General features: G+C 34.0%; 1 protein-coding gene across 1 annotated transcript; it reads left to right on the top strand.

Moving 5' to 3' along the window:
- Window positions 1-2,880: 2,880 nt before the first annotated feature.
- Window positions 2,881-5,277, top strand: LOC131629700 (protein NRT1/ PTR FAMILY 5.6-like). Its single transcript, XM_058900481.1, has 4 exons — window positions 2,881-3,136; window positions 3,221-3,438; window positions 3,515-4,059; window positions 4,210-5,277. The coding sequence occupies exons 1-4, from the start codon at window positions 2,986-2,988 to the stop codon at window positions 5,090-5,092; spliced, it is 1,797 nt and encodes a 598-aa protein (XP_058756464.1). The 5' UTR covers window positions 2,881-2,985; the 3' UTR covers window positions 5,093-5,277.
- The last annotated feature ends 15,566 nt before the right edge of the window (window positions 5,278-20,843 follow it).

Below are 20,843 nucleotides of genomic sequence, written 5' to 3'. Positions count from 1 at the left end.
TTATGTACGAAACATGGTGAACACATATATGGAAAGAGATATTCTGGTATCCATACATCATGCATAGTCAAAATCAACAAATCCTTCATCTTAACACTTTGTTATTGTCACCTTTGGCTGCACCATAAATTACGACTCTGCTCAGAGATCCACTTATGTATCTTAGGATCCATTTCAAAACTTGTTAGCGTGTCTTTCAAGGGTTGGCTATGTACCTGCTTACAAGCCTTACTACATATATTATATCTGGCCTGGTACAAACCATATCAAACACCAAAGAAACTATTATGTTAACAAATGGTATGTTATTCATATAGACTCTTTTGACTAAAGTACTAAGACTTTGAGTTATACTTAGCTTCAATTGTTGAGTTGTTGGTGTTATAACAGGTTTTGATTTCGACATACTAAATATGTCGAGAATCTTCCTTAGATACGACTATAGAGATAAGCATAATTTCGACTGCTTTCTATCTCTAATAATGTCAATACCTAAGATCCTGGTTGCAACTCCAAGGTCCTTCATTTAGAATTTATGGTTAAGTTCATCCTTTTTCCTCATTACTTATTCGACGAAGTTTCTTTCTATGAGGATTTCATCCACATGGAGTAATAAGATGACAAGTGAAATTTCATGTGAGAACCTAAAATAAATGCAATGATCGAAGTTATTCCTTGTGAAACCTATCTGTATCGTGAACTTATTGAATCTCTTGTTCCATTTCCTAGGAGATTTTTTCACGCCATATAGTGACATGTTCATCTTTCACTCATAATCGTCCTTAGCTTTTCTTCATACCCTTAAGGTAGCTTCATCATAATTATTTCGTTTAGATCATTATTTAGAAAATCAGTCTTGACATTCATCTACTCTAGTTCTAGGTCGAAGTAACACCCCATACATATACGTCTAAAATAATATGTAGTGATGTTATAAAATGGTACATAGAAACATACAAAAGCTAAAACTGATGAAAATCAAAATCATACGTAATTCAACTCTACAACTATAAATGTTTACCATATGTTTCCTACAACAAAGAACGGTAGAAAGATAAAACCTTCATAAGGTTTTCAAGTAATTTGCTCGTCCAAGTCTTTACTCGAGACCATCTAACAATTCCTTCACTTCTCCACTATATCTGGAAAACAATAATAAAATTGGGGTAAGATTACTAATTCTCAGCAAGTCCCCCTATCTTATGGATCCTCTCGGTTCTACACGTTACATGCATCGAATATAGATCCCCCTCAGAAGTCACATGTGTTATATGAGATAGGTTGTTTTTTTTTGGGCTTAAGCCCAACTAGGCAACCCGATGTACTTAAGACCCCTAGGAAACCAAGCTTCGTTCAGGCTTTCGCCCCCTTAGTTCCATCACATACCATTTCTCGTTTGGGCATTATAAATTATCCTAGTATAATAGGGTTTTGAATGCAATTAGAGAATGCGCATTAGACCACCTATGCTCTATCTAGAAACCATTTTAAGCCAACAAACTCTTCACCTCCACTTATTTCATCATTCTAAAGACACCATTAAAGATATCATTGTTATGAATCCTTCAAATAAACTAAACTACCACATACCAAATCGTAGGTAAACCACCCTTAGATGTAGCCCTACCACCTAGAGATAGGAAAAACTCAAACAAACATTTATCATTACTAGATATAATCACCTGCCAACCTAACCAATGAAAGATCCTATACCACACTAATATCTCTAAATCACAAGTGAGAAATAGATGAAATACCAACTCCATAAAACCTCCACACAAGGGACAAACAAATACTGAAAGAATTAACAATTGCCCTCTTTTTCAATAAGTTTTCGTCAGAAGGGTGTTTATTTTGCAAAAAAGCTGTTAAGAGAAGACCACTACCTTAGAAGGAGCCAAATTATCCCAGATCAAGTGGTTGGTCGGATTCTCAATCAAATCTATGCTAAATAATGGTTAAGGAGATTCAACAAAATATGATAAGTAGATGCAAGAGATAACATTATTTCCTGAATGATTTCATTTTTGTTTATCTCTGTCTTGAAAGAGAGTAGAACTATGAAACACACAAAAAAGTCATCAATCATAGGTAACTCACGGAGAAAAAAAATTCTTTTCCACCTAAGATCCCAAATAAAATTCTCATTCTTCATTCTGCCAATCTTTCGCACCAAACCATCTCTTTGAGTATAGATCATGGAACTTCTTCTCAAGTGAGAAAGATCATATATCCAAGGATCCTCCTAAAAATAAGTCTGGAGGCCTGAACCTACAATCTTAAAAATACCACCTGCAAACTAATTAGACATCTAAAAAAAAGAAAAGAAAAGAAACACACCTTTCCACCACTTTATTTTAATTTTACATTTATTAACTATTGGATGAGTTAATTAAATTCTAGTTCATTGCACAAGTCCATGTACTAGTAATTAAATAATGTTCTCTCTTGTTTCAAAATGAATAAACTAGTTCAATAAAAAAAACTCAAGTTAACTTTTACTAATAAGCCACTGAAAATTTTATAATGCTAGCATATATTCCAAACTAAACATCTATTAGTTTTTTCCTAGAAATTTAAAATAAAAGCTTCTGGGAATTTATGATACAAGCCAACAGATTTTTTTTTTTTTTTAAAACTTTAAATTCTTATCTACCCAACACAAAAAAAATTGGGTAGAGTTATCCTTAGTATAAAATGTATTGGAAACAACCAAAATATATATTATTTAATAATTAATTAAATAGGACAAAATAAAATAATACAATGTGATTGGTGGAATGTATATTACTTAATTTTTTGTGATGGGTAGAAAACTTAAAAAAAATCCTATATTAAATGCATATGGAAAGATGCCATGCCACTAATGAGACTAGCAACAATAGATAATACGCATTTGTACATTTCTTCTTTCCTTTTCTCTATATAACATAACATCCCATTTAGAACCTCTTAAGCTTGTAATTATCACTTCCATTTGTAAGTATGGATCAAGTAAAAGAGAAGAGAAAGCAAAATACAACAGAAGAAGAAAATGAACAAGAAAAATGGGTCCATGATGGTTCTGTAGATTACAAAGGAAAAGTTCCTCTTCGTGCTTCAACTGGTGTTTGGATTGCTTCTCTCTTTGTACTCAGTAAGATATATCTACTTGTATATATTTTCATCATTTTTTATAAAAGTTTGTAACAATTTTATAAGTTTTCATGATCTGGTGCAGCAATTGAATTTAGTGAAAGGGTAAGCTTTTATGGGATAGCATCAAATCTGATATCATATCTTACCAAGGTGATGCATGAAGATCTGAAAACAGCAGCAAAGAATGTAAACTATTGGACAGGAACAACAACCTTAATGCCTCTTATTGGTGGATTTCTTGCTGATGCTTACACTGGTCGATTTCCTATGGTCTTGTTTTCTTCCCTTGTTTACTTCATGGTAATTCTTTTTTAACTTTTAAAATTTATGATAGCTTTTGAGTTTTATAATTTTCTAACCGTGAAACTCAAACCAGGGGTTAAGCCTACTGACACTGTCTCAATACATCCCAATTTTAAAGCCATGCAACACAAAGACATGTCTTCAACCAAGAAAACTTCATGAAGTAGTTTTCTTCCTTTCCCTTTACTGTATCTCCGTTGGAACCGGAGGACACAAACCATGTTTAGAAAGCTTTGGAGCAGACCAATTCGACGAAGATCATGTGGAAGAAAGGAAGAAGAAGATGTCTTTCTTCAATTGGTGGAGCTTTGCACTGTGTTTTGCTTTGCTGCTTGGTGCAACTGTGATTGTTTATGTTCAGGATTTTGTTAGCTGGGGAGCTGCTAGTCTTATATTAACAATTCTAATGGCTCTATGTATCATTGCTTTTTATGTTGGGAGGCCATTTTATAGGTATAGAAGGCCACAAGGAAACACTTTAAAACCAATTTTACAGGTCCTAGTTGCAGCTATAAGGAAAAGGAAATTAACTTGTCCTTCAAATCCCGATTTGTTGTATGAAGTTCCAAAGTCAGATAATTCCCAAGGAAGGCTTCTGTGCAGTACAAGCAACCTAAGGTATGATACATATATAATGTAATATGTAGCACTGATATCTCTGAATCAAGATGTGTTTAGTGTCTGACTAATGTCAGTGTCCAACATCGACACATTTGATTGCGTAGAATTTATTTATCAACTTTAACATGATTTGAAATGAATGAATAGGTTTCTCGACAAGGCTGCAATAATAGAAGATACACAAAATGATAAAAATAAGAATCCATGGAGATTAGCAACAGTTACAAGAGTGGAAGAAACAAAGCTTATTCTGAACATAATTCCAATATGGTTAACATCATTAACAACAGGAATATGTTTAGCACAAGGCTCAACACTCTTTGTAAAACAAGCAGCTTCTATGAACTTGAAAGTAAATGACAGTTTCTCAATCCCACCAGCTTCTGTTTCGTCTGCATCAGCGTTTGGAATCTTAATATTTGTTCCAATATATGACAGAGTTATTGTTCCAATTATGAGAAAAATCACTGGTAATGAAAGAGGAATCAGCATCCTTAGAAGAATTTCCATTGGCATAGCATTTTCAGTCATAGTTATGGTTGTTGCAGCATTAGTAGAAGCTAAGAGACTTAGAATGCATGAACATGAAATCTTAAGAACAGAGGTAACAGGGGAAAAGAATATGAGACTGATGAGTGTATTTTGGTTAGTACCTCAATATTTTCTTCTTGGCTTTGGTGATGCATTTTCTCTTATTGGTTTACAAGAGTATTTCTATGACCAAGTTCCTGATTCAATGAGAAGCTTAGGAATGGCTTTATATCTTAGTGTGATTGGAGTTGGAAGTTTCTTAAGCAGCTTTTTAATCATTATTGTGGATCATGTGACTGAAAAGAATGGAAAAAGTTGGTTTGGGAAGGATATAAATTCAAGTCGTTTGGATAGATACTATTGGATGTTGGCTATTATTAATGCTTTGAATTTGAGTGCCTATATTTTCATAGCAAAGAGGTATACTTATAAGAGTGTACAAAGGATTGGTAATCAAATTAATGATGGTAAGAGTGATGGAGTAGAGATCATGGCATGATGAAAGATCTCTTAGAAGTTTTTGTTAGAGCTTGCAGTGAAAATCTAGCTTATAATAAATAATATAAAATAAATGTTTCACAATACATGTATGTTAACAATTATATGTTGTCTATATTTTGTCATTAAATAAAGAACCATTCTAGAAGATAAATATATATTACAAAAGAAAATAATATCTTGTCTCGTTAAGTCAGTTCAGTTGGTAGTTGTGCAGAGACATCAATTATAAGAGCACATGTTTTAACCTGCGACATCTCACTTATTTAGTTTAAGATAGAACTTCTAGCCAATAGAGTACTTGGCCAAAAAAAAAATCTTAAATTATACTTTTATAATTTTCCGTAATGTGTTACAAACTCTACATTGTGATTGGGATCAAACCACTCATAGTTCCATTTATTTATCCATGTAATAACTAACATGATTTTTTTTTTTTTTTGCAATTCCAAGCAATGTTGGAACTTGCTTCCTGACACAACCTTGGATAACATGTCTGCAGGATTCTTCTTAGCATGTACCTTCATAAGAGAAATTTTACCTTGCTCTATGAAATCCGGTATAAAAAATGATATCGGATATCGATATGATTAATCCCCAAAATATATTATGAGTGACACGTCGCAAGTGTACGACAATGCGGAGTAGTATAAAGAGATTATCAAATTCTAGTATTTCAATTTAAATCTAGAGCGATCAAATATTTTACGAAACAACTTAAGTTAAAAGCACTTTTGTAAAAATATCTTAAATGAAAAAGCACTTAATTATAATGAGGCAAACAAGACTTAGAGTTCATGATCCTTACTCCAACGTATCTGTACAATCCTCCCCTTCAATCACGAGAAATCCAAAAATAGATAAATTTAGAAAACACGTAATTTCCTCAGCATGTTGTCCTGTCTGAGATAAATCTGTCTGCTTTCGCAAGTCTGAATTATTTATCAGAGATCCTTTTCCTTGAAGAACTATGGAGATGAAACTTTTCTCAACTAAATTTGAGCAGTTTCGTGATTTCGTATGGAGTTGTTTAAAAACCTATTTTTGGATACTGGGGCATTCCTTTTCAGTATATGATCAGCTTGAAAAATCTTTACTTTCGTATAAAGGTTGATCTTAAAAACTCAGGTTTTAAAATAACATGTAGATGAAATTTCTCAGAATCGATTTGTTACAGATCATATGAATAGTCATGATATAAGTCTTATGACCCTTAGTCCCTAATGGACTACTCACTCATGGTGAGAAACAACACAAACAGAGCAATAATTGAAATGGTGATAAATAATGAAAATAATATGATAATTGCAATGAAGTGATAAACAGAACTTAACTGGCAACAAAATAGCTTGAATAGATAAAGATTCATATGCTCCATTAGAGATTTGAGCAGAGAGCTTTTTGAAATAAGCTGAAATTATACATAAAAGCTAAAAAAAGATATCCTCAAAACTCAAGACTACCTATGAGTTTTATAGCCAACTCTATTTATGGGAAAAATCAGTTACGTTCAATGCTCATAAAATGGAAAATATTACAAATCGAAATCAGCTTCAAATCCCAAAATCACAACAACTTGAAACATAAGAGGAAAGAAAAAGAATGGAGATTCTCGCCCTCCTACTACGACCACCCATAGCAGGTCCCTGATATTTGTATGGGATGGCGCCTTTGTTGCTACGGCCGCCCGTAGCAGCCCTCTGAAAAATACATGGAGAAATCCAAATTTTCTCCTTTTTTATGATTTTCGTTCCTTTTAAACTCAAGCCTAAAACTTCAAAAACATATTACCAAGTGTCATACCCTAATTTTTACCCCTAACATCCCAATTCATTTGCATCTTTGATATGCATCAAGATCACAAACTAGGTTGTCTCCTAACCCTCTCTTTTTTGGGTTTGTCTTTATGGAGATCATCAAACACCACTTTATGTATCTTTTTCATTTGTGTTTATATGCTTTATGTTTCACTAATCACTAATCAAAATACCAAAAATATGCCTTGTTTCCTTTAGTTTATTGTGCAAGGTAGGTTTTGAATCAAGAGCATCAAGCATGGTTCCCTTAACCAGGGTTTACTTTCTCAAGGTCAAAATATGGTCAACCATTGATTCACAAGAGCTAATCCATCAAGGCATGACCTATAATTTCAAAGATAGCTCAAAGTTTGGTATCTTGTTTCTCAAAAAACTTCAAAGGTTCACTTGTATATTTTCATGCCTTGTTCAACAAGTTTCCTAAAGACATTGCAAGTTTGATCAAAATACATCCAAGAATCCATCATGTTAAGCTCATATGATCATAAATTTACCTTGAAATGCAAGAAAAGTCCATGTTTGCAAGATTGTACAAAGTACTCTGACCTAAAAAGTTAACTTTTCAAGTCAAAGTTCAAAATATCATAAATCATTCAATATTCAACATTTTTTAGTGATTCTTTGGGAAAATAACTTTTCTTAACTTCCTATAACTTCTCTTCACAAGTCAAGAGCTAATTATGCTTAGAAGGTCATGAAAGTATTAGAGACATTATAGGGTCATTTTGGACTTAGAAATTTTTTGACCTCTAATAATAGATCATGGTACAAACTTTGCAAAGTCATAACTTTTTGCTCAAGCATCCAAATGAAACCTTTCTTTTTGCATTGCACTCTATGTCATGATGTGATCATTTGGCAAAAATAATGGAAGACAATGGTGATGTGTACAAGATTTCACATAGTTTTGAACATGGCCATTTGCAACTGAATTTTGCTCAAGATCAGTTTTTCAAATTCACTTAATTATCAATTTTAAGCCAAGCTCTGCATGTGATTGGTACTTGGTGATGTTAAGTGACGACTAAGTATAAAATACGACCCAAAATATGAAGGATTTCACTGCGTTTTGGATGACTTCATAACCAAGAATTGTCACACTTTGCTCACACTTGATTCACATGAATTCTAACCAATTTATACACGTATGAGCTTCATATACTCTTCCTATAAATAGCGCAACCATTTGCACTCAAAATCAAGCTTGGTAAGCCCCTCAAAACTATACTCGAGCTCACACTTTCCACTAAAATTTTCAGAGATCGTTCTCAAATTCTAAGCAAATTTAACTCGATTTCTTTATTCCATTAGCATCTTTGGTGTTCTCTATAGCTAAAATAACAAGAACCAAAGCTTAAGACCTTATGAAACACCCAAACCAAGCTCGTCGTTCATCACTTGTACAAGGTAGATTTGAGAACTTTTTGGACTAAAATGAGATACCACATTGTAGCCTATTGCTTCCTGATGCTTTCCTCGAACTCACCTTGCATTGATCGTTCATTTTCATCATTTAATTTTGATTTTTCGTTTTTGCATTTTCATTGAGTTTTATTTGAAATTCTCCATGCTCACTTTCAATAAACAAAAGTGAAGCATATGGTTGAGTTTGCAGTGATGAAACAGTCACAATAGTGGTGGTCTCATTGCCTAATGTTACCAAACATTAAAACTTTGGTGGCAATCCACCGGAGAAGATGACTGGAGCTATGAGTGTGGTGGTCTGAGTTTGTCTTGTGGTTCAACCATTCACGTGTTGCCAATTGTTTTAATTTGATTGATGCATTTAAATTGGATCAAACGTGTTTATTTAAGTAAGGACCATAGTGTCTCTCATCTGGTCCATTAGATGTCCCACATGGATTAATGAATCCAAATCCAGTGGGTGTTGTTTTTTTATTGGGATAAATAACTGTTACCCCCCTGCCATTAGGGCGAGTTTTGGTTTTCCCCCCTATTATTTTTTTTTTTGGATTACCCCCTTGAAATATGAAAAGTTCTATGATTTACCCCCCTAGGACCCCCCTGTAAACTTGTTTTTTTGATTTACCCCCTGGGTTTTCACTGTTTTTTACACGCTTAGGGGGTACCCTAAAAATACAGGGGGTAATCCAAAAAAAATAATTAATAGGGGGGAAAACCAAAACTCGCCCTAATGGCAGGGGTAAATGTCAATTATCCCTTTTTTATTTTATTTATTTCATTTTATTTTGTTTTCTTTTGTAAACTTCATTTTAATTCAAATTTTCACTCAGAAATTATCAAAAAATTCAGAAAAATATTTTACATTATTTTACACTTTGTATTATTATTTTTCAGAATTTTATCTTCATTTTTTATATTTTATTTGTTTTTTCTCTTATTTCCTTTGTTTTAATTGGTTTAAAGATAGTTTTATGCATTTTTAATTTCTCCAAAAATTTGTAAAAATGTTTTGAACCATTTCTTATTTTCTATTATTTTTCTTGCCATTTATTTGATGTTTTGAATATACTTTGGCGTTTTCCCTTTTATTTTCAATTAAAAATCATTTTCATTGCATTTTAATTGTTATTTTTTGCATTTACTATTGTGTTGACTTCTGGTGCCTTGAATCATGGCTTCTTTGACCATATGTCTCCTCAATATTAATGGACTTTGGGTGTTGATGAGGTTGAAGGAACCTTCATCAATTCAAATCTATCACTAAATGGTTAATTGAATCGTTTTTGGTACATTGTGTTGTTGATAGGTTCATCACCTTAATCCACCAAGAGAGGCGATTGACCTTGATGATGACTTGATCAATATTGTGATTCAATTTGGTTTCACTATCCATCTTCATCTCTTTCTTCTCCTTTTTTTTTGATCAATTGGATGATTAATATCCATCTTGTTTATGAAGTTTAGATTAATACTTGATGAACTTTGATAATTTCAAATCTATCTTCCATTGATTATTGGATCATTTAAGATACTTTGGATTGGTGATAAGTTTGTCCTAAGTTATCATGAAGAATGATTGATGTAATGGACCAATCTCCTTGCCTTGTGCTTGATCCCTCTTTTGTTTTTACTTGTGCTACTTGTTTTAAGAGAATGATCTCTATCATTTTTCTAGCTAGTATGGTACATAAATTGTTATTGATCGACCTCATATATGATACTTCTATATAAGTACATCTATAATTGCTTAACATAGCGCTAAATTTGTCTCGAATCAGATCACTAATTCTAACTATAATACTAACATTACTATTGTGCTAACATTTATTTTATGCATTTTACTTTAATGCACTTTAATTTCTTTCCATTTTAATTCTTACCCTTTATTTTTATGCAATTTAAATTTCAAGCATTTATTATTCATAGCATTTATATTCTTTGCACTTTACTTTCTTGCAATTTATCTTTATGCCTTTTCCTTTTGCCCTTTAGGAATTTCTTTTTTCTTTTAAAGACATTAATACAGTAAAAACCCTAAAAAACTTAACTCTTTAATCTTGGACTAATGGTTACTATCCCTTGCTTTGGATGTGGACTTTTGACCTTTAGTCTTTGGTTACTTTTTTCCTAAGCAATGGAATTCATTTGCAACCTTAGAAGTCATCTGATACATTTGGACTCTTAAGCTTCATCTGATACCATCATTAATTTGAGACACACCTTGGTTTATCTGATACATGTGGCTTAGCTTGATACTTTGAACTTATCTGATACTATGAGATTCATTTGGTGTCTAGATTTCATTTGAGACTTTGATTTCATCTGATGCTTCATTTGTGGCTTAATCCAAAGGAAAATGAATGCTCATTTTGACTTATTGTTAAATGCTGGCTTCTCGTGTGGTTAGATCTTTCCGTTCCTAAGATTTTACTTATGCTTTAGGATAGTCCTTTCATCTCCTCCCTTTCTTAAATTTTCAAAATATTCTCCCTTTTTCTAAACCTTCTTGTTTTCAAAATTTAAACCTTTCATAATAAATGTTGACTTTGTCAAGTGATTGTCAAATCTTTTCCTTAATAAATGCTAAAATATTTAAGCATGATCAAAATTCTTTCGAAAAACATAAAAGATACAAACATCATCAAACTTCTTTTTGTGCCTTTTTGCATTTTTTCTTTTAAAACCTTTTTCTCAAAAGATTAGATATTAGTCTTGTTTTAGAAGTGATTGCAAACCTTCTTGCTTCAATAAACATGGCAAAGTGATTGACATTTTCCACATATATGTTAAGATATGCTTGTTGATGTTATCCAAGTTGTAAATTATCCATATTAAAGATGATGCTAATACTCTTTTCCCCATAATTGTAGAGAGTACGTTGTGCTTTCCACTCAAATAAGACAATATATCTCTTCATTAAATTCAATCAACAAACTTTTGTTGTTTCTTTTAAAGCGGAACTACAAATGCTCTGACTTCCCTATTGCAAAAAAGGGGTATGTAGGCACAAGATGCAATATTTTTCCGAGCATAATAAAAAAAATCATCAAATCACTTTTTTTCTCATCTCCACAATCTTTTTGCAAACAACCAGTTTTAGCCTTAACACAGATTTTCAAGAGGCTCCTTTGGATTACCAAAGATGTGAGGACTGCTATCACCTTCCCCTTGTATAACCAACCCCGTACCCTTATCTCTTTGTTTTATTTGTTTTATTTTAAAAAATTTGTGGGTTTTATTCGTTCTTTTCCATTCCTTTGGAAACAATGAAGATCGCTGGCGACTCTTACTTATTTTCGAGTTAAGTTAATCAATAGCTTAATCTCAATTTTCCTTCCGCGATACTAAGCATAATACATAATAAAATGAAAGTAAATCGGACTAAAAAGATAAAATATCTAAAGGAAATAAGTGAAATAAATGATTCGAAAACCATTTATCAATGGGCGCGATCATGAAGATATCTCAAGCCTCAATAACCTGAATATTCAAAGTTCCATATGAAGTGTTAAGTCATTAACGAATCTAGCAAAGCGACTTGAAGCTTCAAAGTTGTGAAAGAGAGGAAGTGTGAAAATTTTCCCGGTCCTACACTTAGTGCATGTCTGATTGATTATTTATATGTAAAGGTATCAAAGTTATTCTTGAGATGCTAAGGCAGCTCTTACACACACACTTAAATGTTTCTAAATCCTCTCTCACTTTACAAAAACCACGAGAAAAGGGATTAAGGACTTGCTTAATCAATTAGGAGTGTTTTTTACATTGGTTAATCGATTACCATATTAGGGTTAATTGATTAACACCTTTTTAATGTCACCAATCAATCAGAGAAACCTTTCATTGATTAGTGATGGCAGAATTAGAAAACATTCCATGGTTGGTTTGTCTAATTGATTTCTAGCTAGGGATAATCGATTAGAACATTAAAAATGTTCATGAATCATTTCCTTTTTGAGAAAATTATTCTCCTCTAAATAGAGGGTTTCTCCTCATTTCACTATGCACCAGAAGTCTATTTTGAAATCCTTTTTTTCACTTTTAACTCTCGACTTCTTCATCTTTCTATTCTTTCATCAAAGTTGCCTTAGTGCTTTGAAAGTGAAAAATATCTGTGAAAATTGTGTTGTACTAGTGTTGTGGTAATCTTATAAATTACTCAAGAATGAAATTTCTATTATGTAATATGTTTGAGATATTGTTTGGTTCTAGAGCTTAACCTGTTAAAATCCCTTGTTTGGTTCTTGAGATTAGTTTGTGAAAATATTCGTTTGGTTCTTGAGGTCATTCGATTAAAAGTATTTTTTAGTAATTAAGTTTAGCTTGTGAAAAACTTCATATGGTTCTTGAGCTTAGTTTGGGGTAAAATATATGTTTGATTCGAAGATTATCCTGGTGTAAAATCTCTTGTTTGGTTTGTGAGATTAGCTTGTGTAAAATCTCCTGCTTAGTCTTAAGAAAGTTTGTGGGCATAACTTGTGAAAAATTCAAAATAATTTTTCTAGAAACTCTCAAGAAAAAAATCTTGGGGATAAAAGTAGACCAAATATTTAGGTTGAACTTGTATAAATCTCTAGTGCATTTCTCTTTTCTCAGACCTCTTTATCTTTTTGTTTGTTATTTCTTTCCGTTGTATTTCCTTCTCTTCAAATTTCTTATTTTCTTCTATTTTTCGTTGCTTAATATCTCTTATTTTTATAAAATTGACATTATTGTTTTTATAACTAAAAGTTTTAACAATTAGACTTTGTTTTTTAACTTTTATATTTCACAATTCCCTGATTTTGGTGAGGTTTACGGTGTTAGTCTTAAGAATCATGCTAAGAATGTAAAAATGCAGAAAAGAGAGTGAAGAAGAAAGATATGTTGCAGATTTTTCATTACTCATCATCATGCACACATACAAGTGGATATGGTTACTTATATAGAAAGTAACTTTAACTAACTTTAACATCCATCTAACTAATTGATAAATAACTAAATGTTAGTTACAATTCAGTTATGCTTATATGAACTAGTTAGTTACATCCATCTCTACATTGTGTTCAACATTCCCCCTTAAGCTATAATGTATGTCAAGCATTCCTAGCTTGGCTTGATGATTATAGAATAGACCCGGGTGTATTGGTGAGTATGTTAGCAACTTGTTTTTTGAACGTGACTTACGGTGAACAAATCCAGCTAGTACCTTATCTTGTACCACATGGCAATCAATTTGTATATATAGGGTTCTCTCATGAAAAACTGGATTAACACCTATATGTAGGACATATTTTTTGTCACAATAGATGATGATTGGAATGTGATGTGGAGTTTTGAAGTTATTTAGTAAGGAGAGAAACCAAATGCCTTCACAAGTAGCACAAGCCAAAGCTCGATACTCAAACTTTGAAGATGAGCCTGACACAACAACTTGTTTCTTACTTTTTCAGCTGATGAGGTATTTTCCAAGGAAGAAAGTAAATGCTTGTAGTAGATCTACGTGTGTTCAGATAAGCTCCCATCCCTTAAGACATAAAGTGGAAGAGGAGCAGAAGAACAAACTTTAATCTTGATTATTTTTGAGGAATCGTAGCACATGAAGACCACCCATCATATGCTCATCAGTTGGAGCATCAAGGAATTGACTTAGCTTGCTTAGTGCATAAGTTATCTCAGGCCTAGAGTGAGTCAGGTACAAAAGCCTGTAAATGAGTCTTCGATATGCATCAGAATCAGAAATAGGAGTGCCAAGTGTCTTGCATAGTTGTAAATGAGGCTGCATTGGTGTATTGCAGGGTTTAGCTCCAATAAGGTTTGCATCATGTTTGAGATCTAAAGCATATTTCCTTTGACAAAGGGAAATACCTTGTGCATTTTGAGCAACTTCAAATCCTAAAAAATATTTCAAAACTCCTAGGTCTTTGATACTAAACTTGGAATTTATTAGTGTTGTGAGTTGCATTATTTCTTCAAGATCAGTTCCCCTTAGAACCAAATCATCCACATAGACAAGGATGACTATGATACCTTCAAAGAAAGCCTTAGTAAAAAGAGAATAAACAGCCTTTGATTGAATGTATCTAGTGGAAATAAGTGTGTCAATCAATTTAGTATTCCACTGTCGACTTACTTGCTTCAATCCATATAAAGATTTTTGAAATTTGCACACGGGATTCGGATGAGGTAATTTAAGACAAGGATGAGCCTTCATGTAGACTTCTTCACTAAGGTCTCAATGAGGAGATGTTGTGTTGACATCAAGTTGAAAGAGAGGCCAATTATGGACAGCAACAATAGCCATGAGCACTCAAATTGTTGTCATTTTGACCACAGGGCTAAAGGTATCCATGTAATCTAATCCTTCAATTTGTGTAAAACTCTTGGCAACTAAACGTGTCTTATACCTTTCAACAGTTCCATTGGCATGCATTTTCAACTTAAACACCCATTTGCATCCAATGAATTTCTTTTATGAAGGTAAAGGGACAAGATTTCAAGTGTTGGTTTTAATTAGAGTAGTCAACTTAGTTTGAATGGCATCCTTCCAATTGGCATCACAAATTGCTGACTCATATGAGTGAGTTTCACTAATGGCAGATAAATGTAAAGTGAAATTTTTGTGTGTAAGAAAAAGTGCACCATATAATAAGAAAAATGATATACATTGAGAATATGGATTAGGAGCAACTGCTTCTGAATTGGGGATTGTATTAGAAAGAAGATTACAATGGTAAATTTGTAGCCATGCAGGAGTCCTAACATGTCTTATGGATTTTATGATTGGCAAGATTTCTTAGGGAGAAAGGTTAGTATCAGAAGTATTCTCATTTGAATTCTCAAGATTTGAAATAAGTATTGAGGTATGTATCATGTCAGGTGTATCATGTGAAGGGGAATTATGTGGAATAGATGGATCAGGTGGGTTATGAGAATTGGAATAAGTAGTTCTATGGGGGTTAGGTGTGTTTATGTGATCAAATAAATCATCTAGAAATGTGGGATTGTAAGTCTGAGATTGAGTACCACAATGGTGAGTATCAATAGATGGTTGTTTATATGGAAAATGTTGTAATTAATTACAAAGTTATGTTCTAAAATGACAAATGGTGAAAGTGAGTAAATGCTAATAAATGCATGTAATAAAGTCCCACATTGGAAGATTCACTCACTTTCAAAGTATTTATAAAGAGTTAATAACATTAACTCAACAAAAGGACAAAAGAGGATAAAGTGCCACATTAACAAATGTGGTGGTCCCAAGCATTATGCCACTTGTCCCAATCCTACAACCACTCGCCGGTGTCGCCACCGGTGACACCGGCTCCGGCTCCGACTCCGACTCCGGGTCCGGGTCCGGGGCGTAGAGGCGCTAGTGGCGGCTTGTAGACGGCACTATAGCACTTAGGCACGTCGCATCGGAGCGATCGGGCTATTCGCGGCATTAATGAGGCGGCTCCGGCAGGCGACGGCCGGTCTTCGGCCGGTTGTTACATTTTGCTCAGTGTCCGTGATTTGAATTTTGAATCGGAAAGGTGGCAAATGTTCACGAAATCATGCAGAAGTGAAACTATGCAAATGGTGCATGAACCAGTGTAAGTGCAACAGTCATATCTTTTGAAAATATATTGTTTCATTAAGGGTCGCAACCTTTGAAACTAATATTTTCATGGCCTATAAAAGGATGATTCTGCATTCAGAAATCACATCACAAAATCCGAAAATCCTCTGAATAATTCCAGATCGTTCTTCGCTGCATTCGAGTTTTCGCCGGTCTTGCGCAAACTCGATAAGGCTGAATTATCCTGGGTATTACTGCATCAAAACTCTAAGACATTCGGGAGTGCTTGAAATACTTTAAGGAAAGTGATTCCATTCACGATTCCAGCCTCGGTGCTCTCGATTGAAACACATATTTTCTAACAATCTTAAAGTATATCAACCATGGCCACCGACGCTTCTGTTTCAAGCATCAAACTCATGAACCAGGACCTTGTCAAACTAGATTGTTTTGATGGAACAAACTATACCCGTTGGCAAGACAAAATGACTTTTCTCCTGACTACTCTGAAAATTCAATATGTCTTGGATCCTGACCTGGAGGAAATTCCAGAACCAACTGCGGATGATACCGATGAAATCAAAAAGGAGAGAAAGAAACGTAAGGAAGATGAATTGCTATGCCGTGGATATATTCTAAACACATTATCCGATCGTCTCTATGATCTCTACACTGATACCGCATCTGCAAAGGAAATTTGGAAAGCACTTGAATTCATATTTAAGGCTGAAGAAGAAGGTACAAAAAAGTTCTTAATATCTAAATACTTTGACTTTAAAATGTTGGATTCCAAGCCTATTCTTGAACAAGTACACGAGTTACAGGTTCTCGTGAATAAAATAAAGGCCGTAAAAATTGATGTCCCTGAGGCTTTCCAAGTCGATGCAATCATAGCAAAATTGCCACCTTCATGGAAAGGATAAAGAAAGAAATTGCTGCATAGTTCTGAGGATCTCTCTTTGGAGAAACTTCAGAAACACCTTCGAATCGAGGAAGAAACGAAGGATCGTGAAAAGACCGAGTCCGCTGGATTTGCAAAGGCAAATACTGTTGCTGCAAAGGGAAAGAAAAAATATGATGGCACAAAAAACCATCTTGGTCCAAAGAAAGATTATAACAGGTTCAAAAACTCTGGCGGAGAAAAAGGTACTAAAAATGGATGCTATGCATGTGGCAAACCTGGACATTATGCTCGAGATTGCAGGCACAACAAGCCCAAAACTGAGGTTAATGCTGTTCATGTTAATGACGACATAATCGCTACTGTAAGCGAAATTATGGCCATCAAAGGAAAAGTCCAAGGATGGTGGTATGACACATGTGCAACTGTACATGTATCTTATGATAAAGCGGCATTCAAAACCTATACTGAAGTCAATGATGGACAGGAAGTGCAAATGGGCAATGAAGTGCGATCAAGAGTCGTTGGAACAGGATCCGTCGAACTCAACTTCACCTCTGGAAAGAAAGTCACTCTTGTCAATGTTCTTCATGTTCCCGACATTAATAGAAACCTTGTTAGTGGGGACTTGTTGGGAAAATTGGGCATTAAATCTGTATATGAATCGAGCAAGTTAATATTGACCCGTAATGGTATATTTGTAGGAAAAGGATATTCCGCTGAAGGAATGATCAAACTTTGTACTACCGACAATATTATTAATGAAATTTCTAATTCTGCTTATATGCTTGAATCTATTTCATTATGGCACTCTAGATTAGCACATATTGGTATTAGTACTATGAATAGACTAAGTAAATCTGGGTTGATATCATGTAACATTCATGATTTCGGAAAATGCGAAATATGTGTTAAGTCTAAAATGATTAAGAAACCTTTCAAAAGTGTTGAAAGAAAAACAAATGTTCTTGATCTTGTGCACTCTGACTTGTGTGAATTCAATGGAATGTTGACCCGTGGGGGAAATCATTATTTTATAACGTTTATCGATGATTGTTCTAGGTTCACACATGTATACCTTTTAAAGCATAAAGATGACGCCTTTAATGCTTTTAAAACATATAAAGCGGGAGTCGAAAATCAGTTAAGTACTGCCATAAAAGTACTTAGAAGTGATAGAGGCGGTGAATACTTCTCGGCAGAATTTGATGCATATTGTGAAGAATATGGCATAATACACGAATGTTCTGCGCCTCGCACACCACAACAAAATGGCATGGCCGAAAGAAAAAATAGAACATATCAAGAAATGATTAATGCTATGTTAATGCATTCAGAGTTGCCATTTAATTTGTGGGGTGAGGCATTATTATCCGCATGTCACATAATGAACAGAATTCCATTAAAAACAACTGGAATTTCTCCATATGAAAAATGGAAAGGAAGATCACCAAATATTGATTATTTTAGAGTGTGGGGGTGTGTGGCATATTACAAAAATATGGATCCCAAAAGAACAAAATTAGGTCCTCGAGGGATCAGATGTGCCTTCATAGGATATGCACCAAATAGCAAAGCATATAGACTTTTAAATTTAGAGTCTAATGTAATTGTCGAATCTAGAGATGTGGAATTCTTCGAAAAACTTATCACAAAGAATAAGGAACCAGAGAATCCCACGATCAAAGAGTCTTGTAACAATGATTCGACTCGGATTGTTGAAACACAACCCGAACCAAGAAGAAGCAAAAGGGCACGTAAAAATAAGGGTCTAGCACCGGATGAAATCGATTCTCAACTTATTTCCGTTTATCTAGTTGAAGGAAATAACAAGAATGATGTTCATAAAATTCCTATTATTCTTCAAATTGAAGATGATCCTAAAACATATAAAGAAGTAATGACTTCTAGAGACGCTTCTTTTTGGAAGGATGCTATCCAAGATGAAATGGATTCAATTATGTCAAACCATACTTGGGAACTAGTTGATCTTCCGAAGGGATCAAGACCCATTGGATGCAAATGGGTGTTTAGGAAGAAGTATCACAGCAATGGTACATTAAACACCTACAAGGCTAGACTAGTTGCAAAAGGATTTAGACAAAAGGAAGGTATTGATTATTTTGATACATATGCACCAGTAGCAAAAACTACGACGATTAGAATATTGTTTGCACTAGCTTCCTTGAACAACCTTATTGTACATCAAATGGACGTTAAAACAACATTCCTAAATGGCGATCTCGACGAGGAAATCTATATGGAGCAACCAGAAGGCTACATACTTCATGGAAATGAACAAAAGGTATGTAAACTTGTCAAATCTTTATACGGTTTAAAACAGGCACCAAAACAATGGCATCAAAACTTTGACACTGCCATACTTTCAAATGGATTCATTCCAAACTCTTGTGACAAATGCTTGTACACAAAGGTGTGTGGAAATGCTATAATATTTCTATGTCTATATGTTGATGACATGTTGATTATTAGCAATGAAATGAATGGAATCTTAGAAACAAAAGGTTTTCTAACTTCCACATTCAAGATGAAAGATCTTGGATTAGTTGACACTATACTAGGGATCAAAGTAAAACGAAATAGTGGGGGTTATGAACTTAATCAAACACATTATATTGAAAAAATGTTGGAAAAGTTCAAACACCTTAACTTTAAGGAAGTAAACACTCCGTTCGATCCTAGTGTCAAACTTCAAAAGAACAATGGTAGATCCATGGCACAATTGGAATATGCAAGTGCAATTGGATGTCTAATGTACTTAATGCAATGTATTAGACCAGACATAGCATTTGCAGTTAGTAAGATGAGTAGATTTACTAGCAATCCAAATGATGAACATTGGAAGGCAATAACAAGGATTTTTGGATATTTGTTAAAGACTAAAAATCTAGGCCTTCATTATGGTAAGTTTCCTGCCATACTAGAAGGATATACCGACGCAAGTTGGATATCAAGTGTTGGAGATTATAAATCTACAATTGGGTGGATATTCACATTAGCTGGAGGTGCGATTTCTTGGAAGAGCAAGAAATAAACATGCATTAGTCTCTCAACCATGGAATCAGAGTTTGTGGCTCTTACATCTGCTGGACAAGAAGCAGAATGGTTGAGGGATCTCTTATTAGAGGTTCCATTAGCTAAAGACAATGTTTCAAAAGTATTGATACATTGTGATAGTCAAGCCACCCTGGCTAGAGCATTCAGTGAAGTATTCAATGGAAAGTCTAGACACATAGGTCTTAGACACTCTCTCGTGAGAAAAATGATAAAGGATGGGATTATTTCACTGACATATGTACAAACAAGCTACAATTTGGCTGATCCTTTTACTAAACCACTGGCCAGAGATTTAGTAAAGTCTACCTCGAAAGGTATGGGATTAAAACTCCTTGAATGAGGGTTCCGACAATGATAGAAACCCAATCTGAAGTTAATACATCTTAACCTAAGATTCAATGGGTAACAACAAGTCGTTGATTTGGAAGTTGGTGCAACATTTCGTGAAAATGTTGACTATTACATAATTGAGGGTTGAGTTTTAAAGAAACTCTTAATGAAGTTCTATATCGAGGATATGTATCTAAAGAGATACTAATGAAACTTCACCTATATGAATTTTGAGATGGTGCCGTCTCAAAGTGAGAGTTGGAGTTTCTCTCATGAAAAATTCATGAAAACAGGAAAAGCACATGGCCATAAATAGTGCTAGGTGAGATATGTAGGCGAAGAAACTTTAAAAGTGTGTGTATAACAATGCCGGTCTGATCACATGGGATAATGGTTCAAAGCATAGCTACCTAACGTTCCGATTAGACTTTGCGTTGTCTTTACTAAGGTTAAGTTCAAATCGAAAGATACCTAACTGTATTAACACTTTTATCTTCTATATTCTGGAATTGGATTTTTCATTATTAGAATAAGTGGGGGATTATTGTAATTAATTACTGTAATACGGTGAACTGACTTTTATATCGAAAATGTCGCGGTTAAGCATGAGTCGCCACCGACTTTTATTTTATCCAAACTATATTCGGAAAGGCAAAAAGAA

Source organism: Vicia villosa, unplaced genomic scaffold (assembly GCF_029867415.1).
Source record: "Vicia villosa cultivar HV-30 ecotype Madison, WI unplaced genomic scaffold, Vvil1.0 ctg.000598F_1_1_3, whole genome shotgun sequence".
NCBI classification, from domain to species: domain Eukaryota; kingdom Viridiplantae; phylum Streptophyta; class Magnoliopsida; order Fabales; family Fabaceae; genus Vicia; species Vicia villosa.
Note: the sequence above shows the minus strand (reverse complement) of the source record. Positions and strands in the feature narration are given on the sequence as shown.